Below are 17,726 nucleotides of genomic sequence, written 5' to 3' on the forward strand. Positions count from 1 at the left end.
ACAATCTTAGATCATTGGTTGATCTAACCGATCATCCTGCAGTGTGTGGTGTGTAGATCACACATCTGCTGGTGTAGATCTTCGTGGCCGCTCCGATCTAAATCAGGGGTTTAGATCGGGGGTTAACGTTGAATGTGACAGGTAGCCAATCAGAAAGCACGGATTCTCCTCTGCGCTTTCTGAGGGGAAGTTATGGAGGGGAATCCCAAACAGCTGACACGGCTCAACCAGAAGTCCAGCGGACATTGGCGATAATATGTGGAAACAACATTAATATTTATTCAACATTTCATGCAAAAAAAAAAGAAGAAATGACAAGGGGAGGAGTTTGAGCCAAATTACTACTGCAGCTGATAAACCTGGTAAGTTTTCAGCTGTTTTTCGTTAACATGACATAAATAGGTTATAATGATTTTCATTCAGTCAGGACTTTACGCTGACTCTATAGCATCACAGGTAGATTCTAGTAAAGCATTGATTAATGGCTGATTTTAAAATTAGTTAACTGGACTTGTAGCCATTATTTTGTGCCCATGTGGCTGGACACCACACGGCACGACGAACACGATCGAACCGTTATGCCTAGGATTTCTGTCGGCTAATGTGTGGTCTCTGAGGTTTTGAAAATGGGCCGACAGCGTGTGTAATGTGCGCTGGACATTAGACTAAGGAAATGAGTTAGGGAGGGTCAGTGGAGAGCACGGGAGCTGAGCCTTTTTTCATTCAGTGTCATCAACAGAAAGAATAAAAGGCAGGAAGAGTCGATAAAGCCGATAATTAAAATGAGGTCGATAGGTTTAATTTATCGTGCAATTAATTGATTTATCGTTTAACGCGACAGGCCTAGTCCCAAGTGGTTTCCATGACATTTCCCAGTTTGACAGATGTTGAAAATTTCTGAAGAGAATCCCCCCCCCCCCCAACCCCCCCTCCCCCTCCCTCTCCCTGATTGGTATTTATACCACAGCCACACTTTAGGCCTAAGTAAAATAAAAACAAAAAAATACTATGTGGATTCTTTTGCAAAAACAGTCAGTAACACTTGTTAGTGTAGAATAATGCAAAGGCAACAGTCATCATCAAGCTTAACCGCAAAGACATATTTGTTCACACAGGGAGGATGTAGTCGCTGTAGCAAAGGCGCTACAGCGTGAGGCTACAAAGGGAGAAGATTCTCTCATCCCTCATTCTTTCCTTCTTTCTCTCCAGCCCTTCCTTCAACCTCAATTCTCTTCCCACACCCACAGACTTCCCTCTCTTTGCTTTCTTCCTTGCAATGATGGATTTCTGCCCTATCCATCATTCTGTGCTTCCTTTTCTCTCTTTCTCCTCCTATTTTCTGCATGTCGTCTTCTCTTTATTTGGTGATTTGTCTTCCAATTTCTTCCCTTTTTTATGGTAATGCTTTTATGTTTCCTCATGTTACAACATGCACACTGGGTATCAAAAGTATTCACATCCCTTGTAAAGTTTTCATAATACAAATAGACCATAATACATGCTTGTAATGACTTTCCTACATATCTTGTGTGTGATAATGTGCATAGTTTGTAACTGAAAAAAATATTTAAGAAGAAAATATTCGAAAGACTCCGTTAAGTGTGTTGACTTGAATGTAAAGTGCTCTTTAAATGTCTCAGACAATGGAAACTTGAAGAGGAGTTGAATGAATCATCATTTGAGGAAAAACCCCTGCATGAGATAGATAAAAGCAAAAACCTGGCATTTTAAGTACAAATTTACTGTAGTTTTGCATATCATGCAGAATATCCCTTTAACCAACTTGTTGTTTCTGCTGAGTTGTTTTCTTTTTTCAGCAGGTTAGTGTGTAAAACATGATGCATTGCACTGCTAGCTATTTTTAATTCATCCATCCATCCATCCATTTTCTTACACCCTTGTCCCTCAGTGGGGTCGGGAGGGTTGCTGGTGCTATTTTTAAATTTTTTTCATAAATTGCACAGTATGTAGATTTGCCATTAAAACTTTGTAGATGATGTTTGAAGTTACGGCCATAAAGTACAGGATGCTGTAGCTAACTGGTCAGCTACAACATATTCCAGTTCAGGGAAGGGAGTTGACCTTAAAACAAGCTATAATCCATATTGATTACGCATTCCAACACAGTCTCTTTGGTTTGCACAGAGATGCATTCTGCTAATTGTGTGTGGAGGAAACAATATTTGTGTGCGCATGTGGCGTGTGTGAGAAGTGTGTGCACTGCTTCTGCATTCGTGTGACAAGGCTGCCAGAGTCGTTCAAACGTAGTGTCTCCACTGACCTGTCCTCAGTGCTGACTCAGCCAAAGCTGCTCTTTCCTGCATTATTCAGCAAGCTCAGCCAAGGTGTTAAACAGGAGCGCATCAGTGCAGAGGATGGGTGCCTGCTAAGTGGACTGCCAGAAGATAAGGAGCATGGAAACATGTTAGTTTTGTGTACTGCAAAGGTTGGGGAATGGTGGGCATTTTTAGATGAATTACATTTCAGCTTTGTTTTTAGAAACATTCAAATGGATAGGAAATTATATTTTATTATTTTTTATTTTAGTGACTCAAATCATAACAGATCTGACATCTTATCACATAGTATTAATCAAGTTGTTAAAAAAACAAAACAAAACAAGGCCCTTGTAGTTCAACCCCTAACCTACAAATATTTTTGTACTAGGTTTCCATGCGTTTTTCCAGTCTTGCAGATCAACAGCACAATTAAAGTGTAACTAACTCTCTTGTGAAACTATCACCCCACCTCTGATCAATTTTGAAAAATTCCAGCAAAGTGGGTGGAGCTAAGAGACAGTGAGAGGCACAGCCAAGTTTGGGGATGAGCCGAGGGGATAAGCTGGGGTTTGGTCGCGAAGAAAGACGCATTGGTGTTCACTTGCAGAATGTATTGCTAAACTTAGCGACTTTTCAAATCCCTCTAACAGCTTTTTATCAAAAAACCAAAAAGTGACGAATTTAGCAACTTTTTTTCTGTGTTGTTCGAGATTTGTATGACAACCACACTCTGCAGCTCAACTGCAGCCCTGCTCAGTCCCGAGTAAGCAGCTAATGCTGCAATAAGCCACTCCCGCTATACTGGCGTCAATAAGAGCAGAAGAGACCCCTTCCCCTGTGCATACATTGCCAACACTTTAAACATGTTACAAATGCTAACAGTTCAATAAAGCTAGACAATTGATAGCAGCAAGGGAAAATGTTGTGTAAAATCAACATTTTTTAGCTTTACATCATGTTATAATGTTAATCCCTCATCAAAACCATATTTAGACTGTTGCCTTGATTCTGCAGCTCCACCTCGGAGCTGCAGTTTTCAAGCTTTCAAGCTTCCGCCTCACAGAGCACCTCTCCCCTGGGACGTCTTCCCTCAGCTCCTTCAGACTAGCCAGCAGCAATTAGCAAAACACCTGGTCAAACTGTCATTGTATGAGCCCTGGTAAAAAACGTAGTTAGAGGGTTAATAGAGGAGGGATGTGGTAATGACTTCTTGAAGGCGGAGTTTTAGAAAGAAAGCTTAGCCATTAAATTATGAAGTCAAATTTATTTTATTTTTATTACAACTGAAGTCAACATAGTTACTCGACTGTGCTACAAAGTGGCACTTTGTGCCTGGAAAATGTATGAGACCGCCTCTTTCAGCCACTGTTATGTTCTGAAGAACATTGCGCTCCCTAATCATTCCTTAGTCTCAGGTTGTGTTCTAATCAAGGGAAGGAAAAAAAATCTGACCTGCTTGTACCTTAGTAACAGTTTGAAAAAAATGAAGACAGGTCAGTAATTCATTAGCAGACTCCTGTCAAACCTGAACAGGACGAAGCTGGTCCAGCCAATGGACAGATGTTTCTACCATAACATATTCAGCAACACTAAAGCATTTTTTACAAAGGCTGACTTTGTTTTTGGGCATGTTTCTTCATTGAAATGCTGTGCTTAGAGGCTATCTGAAATTATCTAAAAATATACCCTTTTTGATCTTTATAACCACCCTTTCTAGCAGAGAGCAGACCATCCCCCTCTTTTCTGCCCATTAGGCTAATTTGCCCTCTCAGAAGGTGTTGAGTCACAGATGTCTAAGAGGCCCTTGTGGAAGTTAAGTGGATGCTAATGCTAATCAACAGGCCCAAAAGGACCATTGAAACCTGCTGGCAAATATGTAGGAACCAGCAAAAAAAGATGCTGCAGTGGAGAATATTGTAAATGCATTGTGACTTGCTGATAGATATCTTGCGGTGCTCTGTATTATTTGACAAAAATGCAAAATAAGAAATGAAGTTGTACACATGGCAACAAAACACTGGAGACACTGAGCCAAATATAAATGGTATTTCGAGGACGGACCTGCAACAGTTAATGCCGTGCCTTCTTTATGAGTCAACCTTAGACATGCTCTTTGGTGTAGCCTTCACAGCATTTGAAGCGTCGAGGCCCCTTGGGGTCTGACTTGTTCTTTCCCTTGTCTCGACTCCTTTCATTTTTCTATGCTACATGCATTTTCATGTTTCTTTTTTCTTCATCTTTGTCCTTCTCTATCTCATTCAATCACCTTCTCCTCTTGTGGTTTTTTTTTTTTTTGTCTCCAGTAGGTGACGGCCCTTCATCTTTGCTCTGTTCTGGTCTTGTTTATCATCCCCAATCTACCTTTTTTTTGTAATTCTGACTCCGTTTATGCTGATGTTTCCGCCCTGTGAGGATGTCTGCTCTGTCATATGTGGTCCTTATGCTGAGCAAACATGGCTCTGGTCATGCCCACGTCTGTTTGTCTAACCTCGCCTGCTGGTGTCACAGGGCATGCCTTTGTTTTGGCTTCAAAGGTATATTCACACTTTCTCACACAAATTCACAGACACAGCTACTCTTGGACAAAAATATTTTAAATCTTTGCACAGAAGTATGCGGTCACAACGAAGCCTTTTCGCATGCAGATGCTGTCACACTGAAAACATCCACCCACACAGATGCACACGGATGGTGTTACCCCCTTCATAAGTAGAGACTGCAGAGACAAACACCCCACAGTGTTTCTGACTGAATCAAAATTGTCCTCAGGCAGGGGGTCTCTGAGGACAACGGTTGAGTTTTAACTTTATTTTTGCAAAGACTGAGGAAACAACAGCTAAATTAAGGAAAAGATAATAGTGTGATTGATGTGCAATTATGCAAATCATAATTAAGTTTATTAATTGTAGGAACAATACTCATTCAACAGTCTGAAGGTTGAGCAGAATGCACTGTTGTACATTTTTACTAAACAAACTATGTTGTTCCTTTTATGTAAGAAAAATCAGAAGTGAATGCTTCTTGTGAGATAGCTTGAGAATTAGTTGGAAGTCATATCAGATTGAGCTTTATTCACCAAGTCTGTGCACTTGGTGAATAACTACTTTGCCCTCATTGAAGACGTTTGAAATATAATAAAAAATTGTTTTTGTAAATTTGAATATACAGTATATGCGGTGGGTTTTTTTTGTTTGTTTTTTTTTTCAAAAATGAAACACAAGGTTAAATTAGCTCAAATATGAGCACTCTTACTCACCAAGGAGATGGTCTGAGATAAAGAAACTGTCTCTATGGCAGCTGTTTTTTGGAAACAATTTGTGTCCAGAATATGTGGGGTTTTCATACAGTTTTGCTCCCTTTTTTTTCCTGACTCTAGACATGTTAAAGTCTTGGATGGAGTGAAGGTCAGCCTCAGCGTTCCTCTCTGCAGACTTGTTTGTTGTAGTTTTCTGGATGAGCCAAGCAATAGTTATGAGCAAAAACAGAGCAGACTGAATGATGGTAATGTAGAAGATGACCAGCAGCTCATGTGAAAGGTTTTACTTTTTGATTTCCTGAAGAAAATGCTCTGTCTCTTGCTGAACCTTCTTCCAAATGGTATTTGTGTGAAGGCCAGTTTAGGCCTCCAGAAAGGGTGGTTAAGTGTTGTTGGGTACAGTGAGGGGCAGAAGTGTGCTGAGTGCTCTGTAGAAGTCCACCATAATCTCCACTGTCAAGGGCAGGAGGCCCCATGATGATGTGTTTCCTGGGGACCAGGAATGGACTTTTTTGAGCCAGAGGGAACTTCATGCAGCTTCAGAGACTTGTCGAACATCTGGGTGAAGATAGGGGCCAGTTGGTCAGTGGATGTTCTCGGGTAAGAAAGAAAGGCTTCCGTCTGGAGCTTTCTCAATCCTCTGGCCCTAAATAAAGCATATTTAAATATTCAGTGATCATAGAGAGGAGGATGGAGGATGCATGAGGAGCTTTTGGGTCAGGGTGTGATGCAGACGAGTTGGTGGGAAGTGTCAACGGCTACTTTTCACACCTGCAGTAGAAGCTTTTAAGGCCTCCTGCAGGAGGAGGATTTTGCTGAGGTAGGGGGAATTAACTCCTATAATTTGTGATATTTTTGGACATTTCCAAACTGAAGTTGGGTCTTCTACTGCAAAACTGTGCTTTGCTGTCAGCAAAAGCCCTGATGGTGTTTGCTGCTCCATAGCAGGGCTGATGTTGGACATGCTGAAACCTCCCATATTCATATGAAAATTCACAGATTTCTTTAAAATTCACTTACAGATTGTTGGGAAGCATGTGCCAGTCGCAATCCCAACACTTTTAACATAATTGCAACACCTACAATACACATTTACAACATTTAGCATCTTGGCCTTAAGAATGATATACAAGGTTCACTATAGGCTAATAATCTGAATAAGAAATAAGTGTTGAACAACATATGGTATGCTTTTTTTAAATGTAGTAATTAAAGTACTTTGAAATATGAATGCAGAATACTCTTAACCCTTAATGTATGAGGGTCAGAAATGGCGTGGTTAGGTTGTTTCTTTGCTTTATCTTTTTAAGATTATCTGATACCTCCAGTTGTTTACCTCAGTTGTGTGTATTTGTATTATGTGAAAGAGTTAGTGAAGCCTTAGTGAAAGGTTAGCACTAGCCAGAGCTAATTTTATCCAGTTCAATCCATTCAGCTTAGCACCGATTTAAAACACATCTCATTAGGCACTTCTAGACTCTTCACTTTAAATTGTGCACTATCTCAGGTGATTACCTCAAATAAAAACAAAAATATAACAGTATAATAATTTAGTAAAATGTTACAGTAGCAACACACAGTTCTTAGTGCATTTTCTGTTGTGAAAAAGTAAAACTTTGACATTTGAGCAATGGCTTGGACGCTATGGAAGAATGTTAACACTAAATTATTATGTCCCTTGGCACGCACCCATTTGTCAGGAATGACATGAAAGGAAATGGACCATGCAGCACTGCTTTCAGTAGAGATCACTTCTAACCTGGTCAGGCCTCTATTCTTCTCTGCTAAGTCAAATTTGTATTTTTAATGGTTTTAAACAAATGACAGATGTTGCTAACACACTTTTAAAGAATAGATATTTAATATTGTGTCACTTTGGATTAAGTCACTGTTCCTACTCTTCCACTTAATAATACATCAACCTGTTGCCTTCACCTGTCCTAATTCTTTTTCTGTCTTATTTCTGTCCGTCCTCGCAGCTGAGAGACTTGAATTTTGTGTAAAGTGTGTTCAAAATACGCAGCAATTTACCGCATAAAACACGACACTTTAAATTAGATTATATTTAGATTACACACTGCATCTGGTCAGACTTATTAGATTAATCACAACAGTGAAGTGTCTTGCAGAGTTAAATTGAGCGACGACACTCAAGTTTATCACTTCAAATACCAACATTTTATGTGTTTTATGATTCATCATCTAGTTAAAGAAATGATTACAGAAGAACCACAAATAAACACCTTTATTTTTATTTATTTTTTTGTCATGATAGTAAATACAGCACAGAGTTGCAGGACAACAGAGACTTGTCACTTTTCTAATAGTAACTTATGCCAACCTGTGTAACTTACATAGTAACCAGTGTAAGTTACACTGACATAACTCACCTGCTGTCTGTCAACCACTTTGAAAAGCTTTTTTTATTTTATTTCCTATGATATATCTATCTTTTTCCCTGTTGTATTTTTGTGCCCATGAGAGCTTTCTTTTCTGCTTCTCCATCTCTAGCTCTGTCATCTAATGACATCACCATTCAAATGAAAAAAAATTGCACCACGGTGTGTTCTCAGAGGGCTGCGCACTGGATTGTGTTTGTGTGTGAATGTGAGGAAAGGAGCAGGGAGGCACCTAATCCATGCCGTGTCTCTGATATTGATCATATCATTTACACACGCACAAACAGCTCTTAAATACGGAAAATGCTGACTGGAAATAATTTTTCCTCCATTGCTTTAGTGCCTCCAACTATTCATCACCCCTATGCTCACATTACCCTATTTATAATGTGTGTCAGTATGTCATCCGTGAATATTGTGTGAAAGAAGATGTCTCACTAGTTATAATCAACTATCATCAATTTAGCCTATTTAATAACTTTATACGTTTGCTATGCTAGCAAGTTGCCACTAGCCTACTGCGTGCATCGTTCTGGTGTTTCTGTGTGTGTTGTCTCTTGCATGTGTGCTTGCATATTGATAATTAGTTTTACTTATAATTCAAAAATATATTATGTTTTCTCAACCAATATATAATGGCTGAAAGATATACAGCTGAAATGGTCCTACACACAGACTCTTACAATCCCATGCACACACACACACACACACACACACACGCACACAAAATAGATATTGATATTGTTCCATTGCTGTTGTGCAATTTTTCTTCCAACTTTCAGAATGTCTCAAGTATTTTAACAACGTTAAATGTGTTAAAAGTACAATTATTTATATAAAACATTGAAAGCATTATTAAGTGAACTCAAATAAAATACAAAATACATTACAAATGAATGACTGAAACCAAAATGACAAAAGTAACCCCGAAACATATTGATTCTAAAACGTGTAGGGTCCTGTGACTCAGGCATAAGGGTTAAGTAAACTATGGAGAAAAATGCAGTGAAAATGGAGCAGGATGGAGACACTGAAGAACCAAAGGAAAAGTAGTTGCAAGTACATTTGGGGCGATAGTTGATGCTGACCAAAGCTGACACCCCTTGGTATGCAAGAGCTCCACTCCTGAACTGTGTGCATGTCTGTGTGTCTTTTTCTTCCTTTCTATATGCCTCTTGTGAGCGTGACAGAAAAACATGCGAGGAAATTTAAAGCTGATTTGTCATGAGAGAGTGGCAAAACAGTGGAGCCCGCATCAGCTCTGATAAGCAGCACAGCGATGCATATAGGCACACACACTTGAGGTGCACTCACACATGCATTGAGCCAACATTTAGCCAGATGGAAAGGGCTTTGGTTGTTTCTCATGGGTGGAAATACGCAGAGGGAGGAAGTAAAGACTCTCACATCTACAGCCAATGCACATTTACAACACGGCGCACATATAACGCTGAACAGATGCTAATAGGGGTGTAACGATGCTTAAAAGTCACGAGACGAGACAAGGCACTACATTCAGTTCACGAGAACGAGACGGGAGAAGATTTTAAAATAACTTTCAAGAAAACGTCTATGGCCTTTATTCTGCTTTCATTGATTTTTGTCAAACTCACAAGCTGTCTTTCTTTTTCTGATTTCTTTTTATATCGTAAGACCTTCAGTATAGCAGTCCTTCAGCTATGCACAGTCTGCAGGACAACAGTTACCATTTCCAATTTGCTACTGATATGATGTGCTGTGATTGTGATGTTGCTCATTGTACCCCAGAAATTTTGCCATTGGTTGTTATAGCTAACTCAGTGACACCACTCCTGTGTGGCGGAATGGGGCAAAACTATTGTGGAAAGCTTGTTAACCCCCAGCACTTTGACACAAGTCATGCAGTTTACAAGTTAAGTTTCCCGAATAGTAAGGAAATCTATGTGAAAAATTGTCAAGTGGTAATAAAAATACTAAAAAAAAATGGTTAGTGGTTATCCTCACTGACCTAAATTATAAAATGTTTAGTTTAATTTATACGTCAGACAGTGAGAAAGAAAAGGTGACAATAATGTTTATGTAAATGTCAGTGTTTAACTCTATGTGGCGAATTAGAAACCACTGTAACAGCAACTTGGGCTCCATTTGTCATTGAAACTGAAATAGCTTTCTGATTTAGGGGTGTAAGAGATATTGCCATACAAGATCTTGCAATATTGACACGTCGCAATATTTCTTGATGAAGTAACTTCTATCTCACTAGCCATTTGTGATCATCATGGCTTCGGAAATTGTAACAGAAGATCCCCCAACTACACTGAAATAATTTGTAAAAACATTGAATATTGCCCCGCTAAAACAACAGATGACTGGATATAGACGCTGTATTTGTGAGGTACGTCACATCACAGCGTTATGAACAGAAACTGAGAAACGTTAAATGTTAAATGTTATGCTGCAGATAAGCACAATAGAAACACTGTCCCAAGGTCTACAGAGATAAAAAGAAATCAGGAAAAAAAACAATAGTTTGTGGAGTTTGTTGCAAAAGTTATAAAAATGCAGAATATAGGCTCTCTTGTAGCATAAATTTGGTCTTTGAAGATATATATATATATATATACACTGCTCAAAAAAATAAAGGGAACACTTAAATACTTAAGTGAACACTTAAGTGTTCACTTAAGTGTTCACTTAAGTATATATATATATATATATATATATATATATATATATATATATATATATATATATATAATTTTGTTTTTTTTTTTTACTTAAAATATTTTTCACTGTTTTTACCTGTTTCACCTGCATAAATGTCACGAAAAATGCAAACATCAAGAGTCCAAGATTCCACCATTTACCTACGGCGTTATTCACAATTGAAAGAGAGGATTTTAAAAGCACTGTTGGCTTGTTTTTTGGTTCAGAAAAGTTTAGTTAAAGAAGATGAAAGACAGACTGGATATGTTAGACGATGAGAGACAGAAGAAATTGGGTTGCCTTGTTTTAGGCATTATCCGGTGGGAGTTTGTTCCTGAGTGGAAACGTATCAACTGTCAGTCAAGAAATAAAAACCTGTTTGGTCTGCACAGAACAGACACTTTTATTAAAAATGGCTGATGTTTAATATTGGGTAAATGTTTGCACCACTGTGTGACTTCAGCAAGTTCAACTCGTACGTATATCAACTAAATCAGAGACTTGAGAGAGAGAGAGAGATTAATATCCTTTGTTATCAACTCCTTCAGTGTGACTTGCTGTACTCTCCAGCGTGAGAGCTATTTTTCAGCCTCTGATGCACCATGTTGCTGGGTGATTAGAGTGTGATTGGCACTTGGATCAGAAATAGATCTTGAAGCCACGGAGAACATCACACCCTGGCACTGGAGGTGGGAGAGCCAAGTTTAATTAGTGAGAAAATACCCACATAAAACCAACCTGACAAGCCTACATGCAGATCTGCACAAAGTATCATGAACTTTTCTCCTGAAACCTGGCACATCTTCCATCTGCCCACCACACATGCAGATTTACCACACAGTCACGCATCATCATTGTCACAGTTACTTAAGTGTCCGATCAGGAGTCTTAAAGTCTAATTGCTGAAGTCAGATAATGCAAGTCGGTGCATGTGAAAGAAAAACAAGAGAGAGTCAGTGTGTTTATATGTATTTAAGGTGTGAGTCAGACTCTAAGGAATAGAACATCGGCAGATTTTCAGCAGCAGCAAACAAATTAACCTTTAGATAAGTTTTCAACATCGTTTAGTTGAAGAACTGCGGTGTGTTCAAGCGCGCTTTAACGCAACTGATTTTCAAGTTGCTCTACAACATCTTAAGTACCTGTCTTTTTTTTTTTACATTTTGTCCTTCTACAAACATAAATTGCACGCCTTTGAGATTGCATGTGATAGAAAAACACAAAGTGGTCCAGAATTGTGAAGAGGGAGAAAAATAAAATGTTTTTTTTCTTTCAAACATATCATCATCTTTACATCTTTATGTTGTTATTTAATTTCAACTCACCCTCTCTATGAAACATGACGGTGGCAGCATGATGCTATGGGGATGATTTTGTCTTCAGCATGAAGTGGAAGAGGTTGATTAGAGGTCATGGGAACATGGATGGAGTTAAAGTGTAACTAACACCGCAGCGGAGGGGCATGGCCGAGTGAGGGGATGAGCAAAAGAAGCACTTCTGCTTACTTATGAACTTTAATAATATACCAACAAGTGATAAATGAAGCTTCTTTTTCCTGTGTTGATAAGAGACTTATCACACAGAAACATAAAGATTGAACCCTAAACAGTCTATTTAGACGGTTTATCAGCAAAAAATTGATTTGGAGGTTAGTTACACTTTAAATACTGGATGGTTAAGAAAGAAAACCTGTAAGAGGCAGCTAAAGTAAAAAGAGACTCTCCTTCAAGCAGGACAACAACTTGAAACGCGCATCCAGAGGTAGAAAGGAATTGTTTAAATCAAAGTGTGTTAATATGCTTGAAGGTCCTTGTCAAAGCCCGGACGCAAATCCATTCAAAAATGTGTGAAAAGAATTAAAAATCCGTCTTCAAATATTATTATCTAATGTGACTGAGCTTGAATTTGTCTGCAAGGAAAAGTTATGGTGTCACATTGCTGCCAAAAACCCTAAGGAGTGTATTAAGCAATCAAGAGAGCACATAGCTTTTATCGTGGCCACATTTATTAACCGAGAGCACATAGCTCTGGCCAAGTCCAGTCCTGGCTGTCACCGCATTTGAGCGGCCAATCAGATCAATCAGAAGAATCACTGCCCCCAAATGACAAATACGGCCACTAAACAGAGAGTGCAATTTTCTGGCTAGAGCGAACAGATGGTTGGAGGGAACATATTTTACTGCTTGATGAGCTGTGTTCAATGACCCACGAATTAAAAGAAATGAGGCCTTGATCACAACTATGTGCTTTCTTGATTAATATATCCACTGTTGTAATTGTTTATGTCCAAAATAGATGAGACCATTCCTTATTTTCATTCATAATATGATTAAAAGATAAAGTATTAGCATCTGGAATATGGACAAAAGGCCCAAAATCCAAAGACATGCATTAACATGTTTTTATTTTCTCTTATGCAAGTAAGCTATTATGATTTTTATTGCAAAAAAATACATTATTCCTGCTTTCTTTTATACTTGTGTACTTGTGTACTTTGGGTGATTATAACCAAGGTAATTCATTGCGTTAATTCAGATGGCAAAAGGATTACATCAATAGTTTCAAATTAAATGAAAGAGTTGTTAAATTAGTTGTAATTTTTAACAAGGATTTTTGAAAAATAAATGTAAACTTTGTGTGATTACTAATATAAAGGAATGAAGTATTGTTTGTTGCAATACTGTTGATACGGGAGGATGTCTAGTTATGTGGGGAACGAGATGTTAAGGCAGAACGTTTAACAAGAAATATGGTTCTCTGGGTTTTAGGCAGGAAAGTGACGCCATATTCCAGTCTTTAAATGTTCAAAGTTGGCAGCCGTATAAAACCAACAAAGGCAGTCTGAAAACCAAATTTGGAAATATAAAATAATACATACTTTCATTTCTCATTTATCTAGGGGTCAATAATACGACTTTGTAGCGGCAGCCGAAAGGTGCCGTATAAATATTTTTGCACAGTTTCTCCTCTTGAACTCTTAATCTTCTTTTTAATATGCTCATAAATAAATTCATACCACTGATGGTTAAAGTCAAAAGGAACACCAAGAGAAACTCCAGTTGTAGTTTTACATGTTTACCTTTTATGATGCCCTCTGTAATATCACAATGCTAACAATTGTGATATTACTGACAATACTGGCTGCAATTGATGCGCCTCACTCTTTTCTTTGTCTCACTCTTGAGAAGGCTTTGAGTCTTGGCCAATGTCATCTATAACAGGGGTGATCATCAAGAGAAGTGAAAGAACCCAAATTGCTAATATGACAATAGTACGCAGAAAGTGAATGCATTACATTTAGATAGTACCAAAAATGTTGTGGCCTACAAATATAGCTTCCAAGCAATTCATTATGATATTATTTTCAATATGTACACATGCACTGCGGTCTTGATTGAAGTTCTATATGTTGTGCAGCTCTAGCTTATGACCCGAACAACACCCAAGCAGTCCTTGCATGACAGATTATGTGGAGCATAAAATAAACTTTCTGCTTGCAACAGCAACATGTGTGTTAACCAAAATGACTTTTGTAAGCTGTGCTGAATTCCCTTTAGACATTAGTGAGTGAAATTCTCTGATACATAAGCACTGTCATGACTGAGGGGAGCCTCACAGTGAAGCGTCTGATCAACAGAGTGTAAAAATCCCTTTACAAACAAATTCATCTTCATCACGCATGCCCACATACACCGACACGTCCACCAAAGCACACAACTGTATAACTATAGTTATATATGTTATATATGTCTAACATGTTGTTTCTCGCACCAACTGCAACTTTAGGTGCTTATGTTTTGGATGAACGTGTCAGAGAATCAGAGTATAATGAGAATAGCTACGATGAGAAGAAAAATACAATAAGAGAGGAAATTGAGTGCTGGGACAGGACTAAAATTTAGGCAAAGTTTGCAGCAAAGGGGTAGATGAGAAGGCGGAAGCTTCATCATCTCTCAGGGGTGCTTGCTGCGGCACCTTGATTACAGATTCAGCTCTCTTGCAGAAAAAACCCACACCGCAGTCAGAAAATATCGCCCTGTCAGCCCAGTTCAGCACAAATCCTGACCTTCTGACAGACAGTATGTGTGTCTGTGTGTTTGGGACGGGTGCATGTCAGAGTTTTGTGAAATTTTAAGAACACAGTTTTGTGGGCAATTGACTTTTGGAAGAGTGAAGTATATTTGTATCAAAAAACACATGACAGATAACAATCTTCTTAAAGCTCCCAATACGTCTCTTTACAAGACACACTGCTCGTTGAGGTTAAATTAAAGTATAATGTGTACTGAAATCACAGTCATTATTGTGTTCATGTATCGCGCATTTTTTTTTGTGTGCATGTTTTAGTTTTTTCTGCTGATGTTTGCCGACATCCAATATTTCGTTTCTGTGTCTGTAAAATGGATGAACTTACTCACCAGTTGTAACCACTAACAGACATCAATCACCCTGCCACAGACTTGTACCACAAGGACGAAAACGTCACGGTGACTCCAGCTGGTGGCGTCATCTTCAGCCCAAACTACCCCAAAGCTTATCCCCGCAACCTGTGTCTGTCATGGAAGCTGCTAGCACCACCTGGGAGCCTCATCCACCTTCAGTTTGATGAACAGTTCCACCTGGAGGAGCCTACGAATGGAAAGTGCAGGTAAAACACAAGATTAAAGAAGATAGAGAGAACAGACGGAGATGGCGGGGATGGAATTCAGATTATATGATTATGGCAGATAATATGGGAAGACAAAGAGTAAGACATAATGTACCCTTAGAGAGGCAAAAGGAGAGAAAGACAGGAAGATTGAGATACTGAGGACAAACAGGAGGGAGCACTGATGCATCACGGGCATGTGTAATGGAGAAAAGTTGTCTGAAAGACGAAAGTGATTAAAAAGTTTGAGGCTGAGTAATGGAGAGAGTGGCTTAAAGTAACACATCAAGGACAAGTAAAAATCTACTTTGTATAAAATGTGAATCTAAAAATTTAAACTCTTTTCACATTTGGATTATTTCCCTGTGTAATTGTAATACGACTCCAATGAACGTTCTTTATTGATAGGATGTGACAAATGTTTAGAGTGAAATTTTCCTTTTTTTGGCAAAACCTTAAAGAGTTTGATGGTTGAACAGAAACATGTTTAATCCCAAAATGTAACTCAGCTGTCAGTGAAAGCACCATAACGAAAGACCAATGCTTGCAGTCCTCTCGTATTATGCAGCCATAATATGAGAGGAGGAGAACATATCTAAGGCTCAGAAAAGGAGAAAAACTGTTGCTGAGTACTTTGGATTTTGATTCAACATTAGATATAACGACTGTGTTCATAGAAGCGAGTGAGTTTTAGTTGCTTTTCATCGTTTTGTGTTTTAGCTTGATGGCTTGAAAAATGGCTGTAAAGTTGTCAGATTAGTGTAAAATTTAGGAGGTATATTTTTAATGCCCATGTGTTTGATTTCCTGACATTTGCTTAAAACCACAAACTCAAATAGGATTCTCATACGATTCAGTTTGACTTTGGCTTCCAATCTGAAATAGACAGAAGATTTTAGTATTAGCTAAAGATGTCTTCTGAACTTTAGTCCATTACACAAAACAATTTGAAGAACAGTATGTTTTAGTCCACCGGCTAAAGAAACATACAGTATATATATATATATATATATATATATATATATATATATATATATATATATATATATATATATATATATATATATATATATATATATTTGTAGATTTGTGGCCAGATGCTGCAAGGGAAAAACATGATCTAGAGATGTGTCCTCAGTAGGAGCAATGGTCCAGTAGTTGAGACTAGAGCTTTAATTCCAATATACTTTTGATTTATTTGTATCTTCTTGGTTACTTTCCAGCTTATTTGTAAAAAAAGAAAATGCCTTGAAAAAAGTATTTATACTCCTTGAACTTTAATTTTTGAAACGGTATTTCAAAGAACGGTATTTTTTAATTAATATGTTTTAAGTAGGTGTTGTGGTCTGAGCTTCCAATTAAAAAAGGAAAATGTTCACCTTACCATTAATTACAGCATCATCTAATAGAGGTAAACACATTATGTGTTTCTCTGCCAACATATAATATATTCAGTAGCTTTAGTCTAATCTAATACTGTTTGTAATTCTTTACTTTGTCTCATGGAAGGGAGAAAAAGTTACTTTCACTGTTTGTCACTCAGGATGTGCCGGCAGGTTTCTGTTTGTGACGTCATTGCAAACCCCCTTTTCAGAATGAATCACATTAATTAAACTTTGGTTGGCTTTAGGTTCTGCAGAGTTCCTGCACCAGTGACAACAATGTGAAATGATGTGCTGGACTTCCTTGTCCAAACACAGCAGTTTCTTTACTAACACAATAATTCAACAAGTGTTTATGCAGCTTTGAGAGCACAATAAAATTGGCCCTGTAGTTTCACACCAATATTTCACATTCATGATATGGTACATTGACTTATAAGAACTAACATTACAACACACAAACACAGCCAGTATAAAAACAACCAACCAGTTAAAATGGGAAATATTTTTAAGTTGTCAAGTATTACAATATTATATCTGCATTTCCTTTAAATGATGAATGAATAAAATCCTTAACATAATCATAACTATAATCTTGGCGGTAGATTTTATAATGTCTGCTGTCTGTAGCAGCGTTTTTGGTTTATCGCTAACATCTCTGTGGACTGCATTTGATCCACTCGGGTCTGTTTCTATTAGGCATGATCAGGCATAACATTGTGACCACCTGGCCCCCGAATGTTTGCTTTGGCATCTTGATGTTAGCAACGGGCCCTAAAAGCCCCTAAAGTTGTGATTTGGGACCCCCGTGGATCAGACCTTAACTGGACTAAGATTTGCTGAATTTTGAGGCCAATTTAACTTCTCAAGTTTCTCTTGCTTTTCAAAGCAGTTGTGAATCATTTTTACTTTGTGGCACGCCAAAATTATAGTGGAATATAATTCCCATGAAAAGGTGTATATGGTCTGCAATAGCGCTAAGGTAGGTGGTACGTGTCAAGATTGCATCCTCCTGAACTGGATGACATAAAGTTTCCTGGCAGAACATTGCCCAAAGCATAACTCTGCCTTTCTTCC

The 17,726-nt window shown here is 38.2% G+C and overlaps 1 protein-coding gene across 3 annotated transcripts in view; it reads left to right on the forward strand.

Moving 5' to 3' along the window:
- The window catches only part of pdgfd (platelet derived growth factor d), a 63,875-nt gene that overhangs the window by 21,305 nt on the left and 24,844 nt on the right, over positions 1-17,726 (forward strand). For all 3 annotated transcript variants that reach the window (XM_081614670.1, XM_081614669.1, XM_008425506.2), the window contains exon 2: positions 15,078-15,267. In XM_081614670.1, the coding sequence (XP_081470796.1) occupies positions 15,078-15,267 (190 nt within the window). The remainder of the gene's footprint in view (positions 1-15,077; positions 15,268-17,726) is intronic.

This window comes from Poecilia reticulata, chromosome 13 (assembly GCF_904066995.2).
Source record: "Poecilia reticulata chromosome 13, P_reticulata-male-v2, whole genome shotgun sequence".
In the NCBI taxonomy this organism is placed as follows: domain Eukaryota; kingdom Metazoa; phylum Chordata; class Actinopteri; order Cyprinodontiformes; family Poeciliidae; genus Poecilia; species Poecilia reticulata.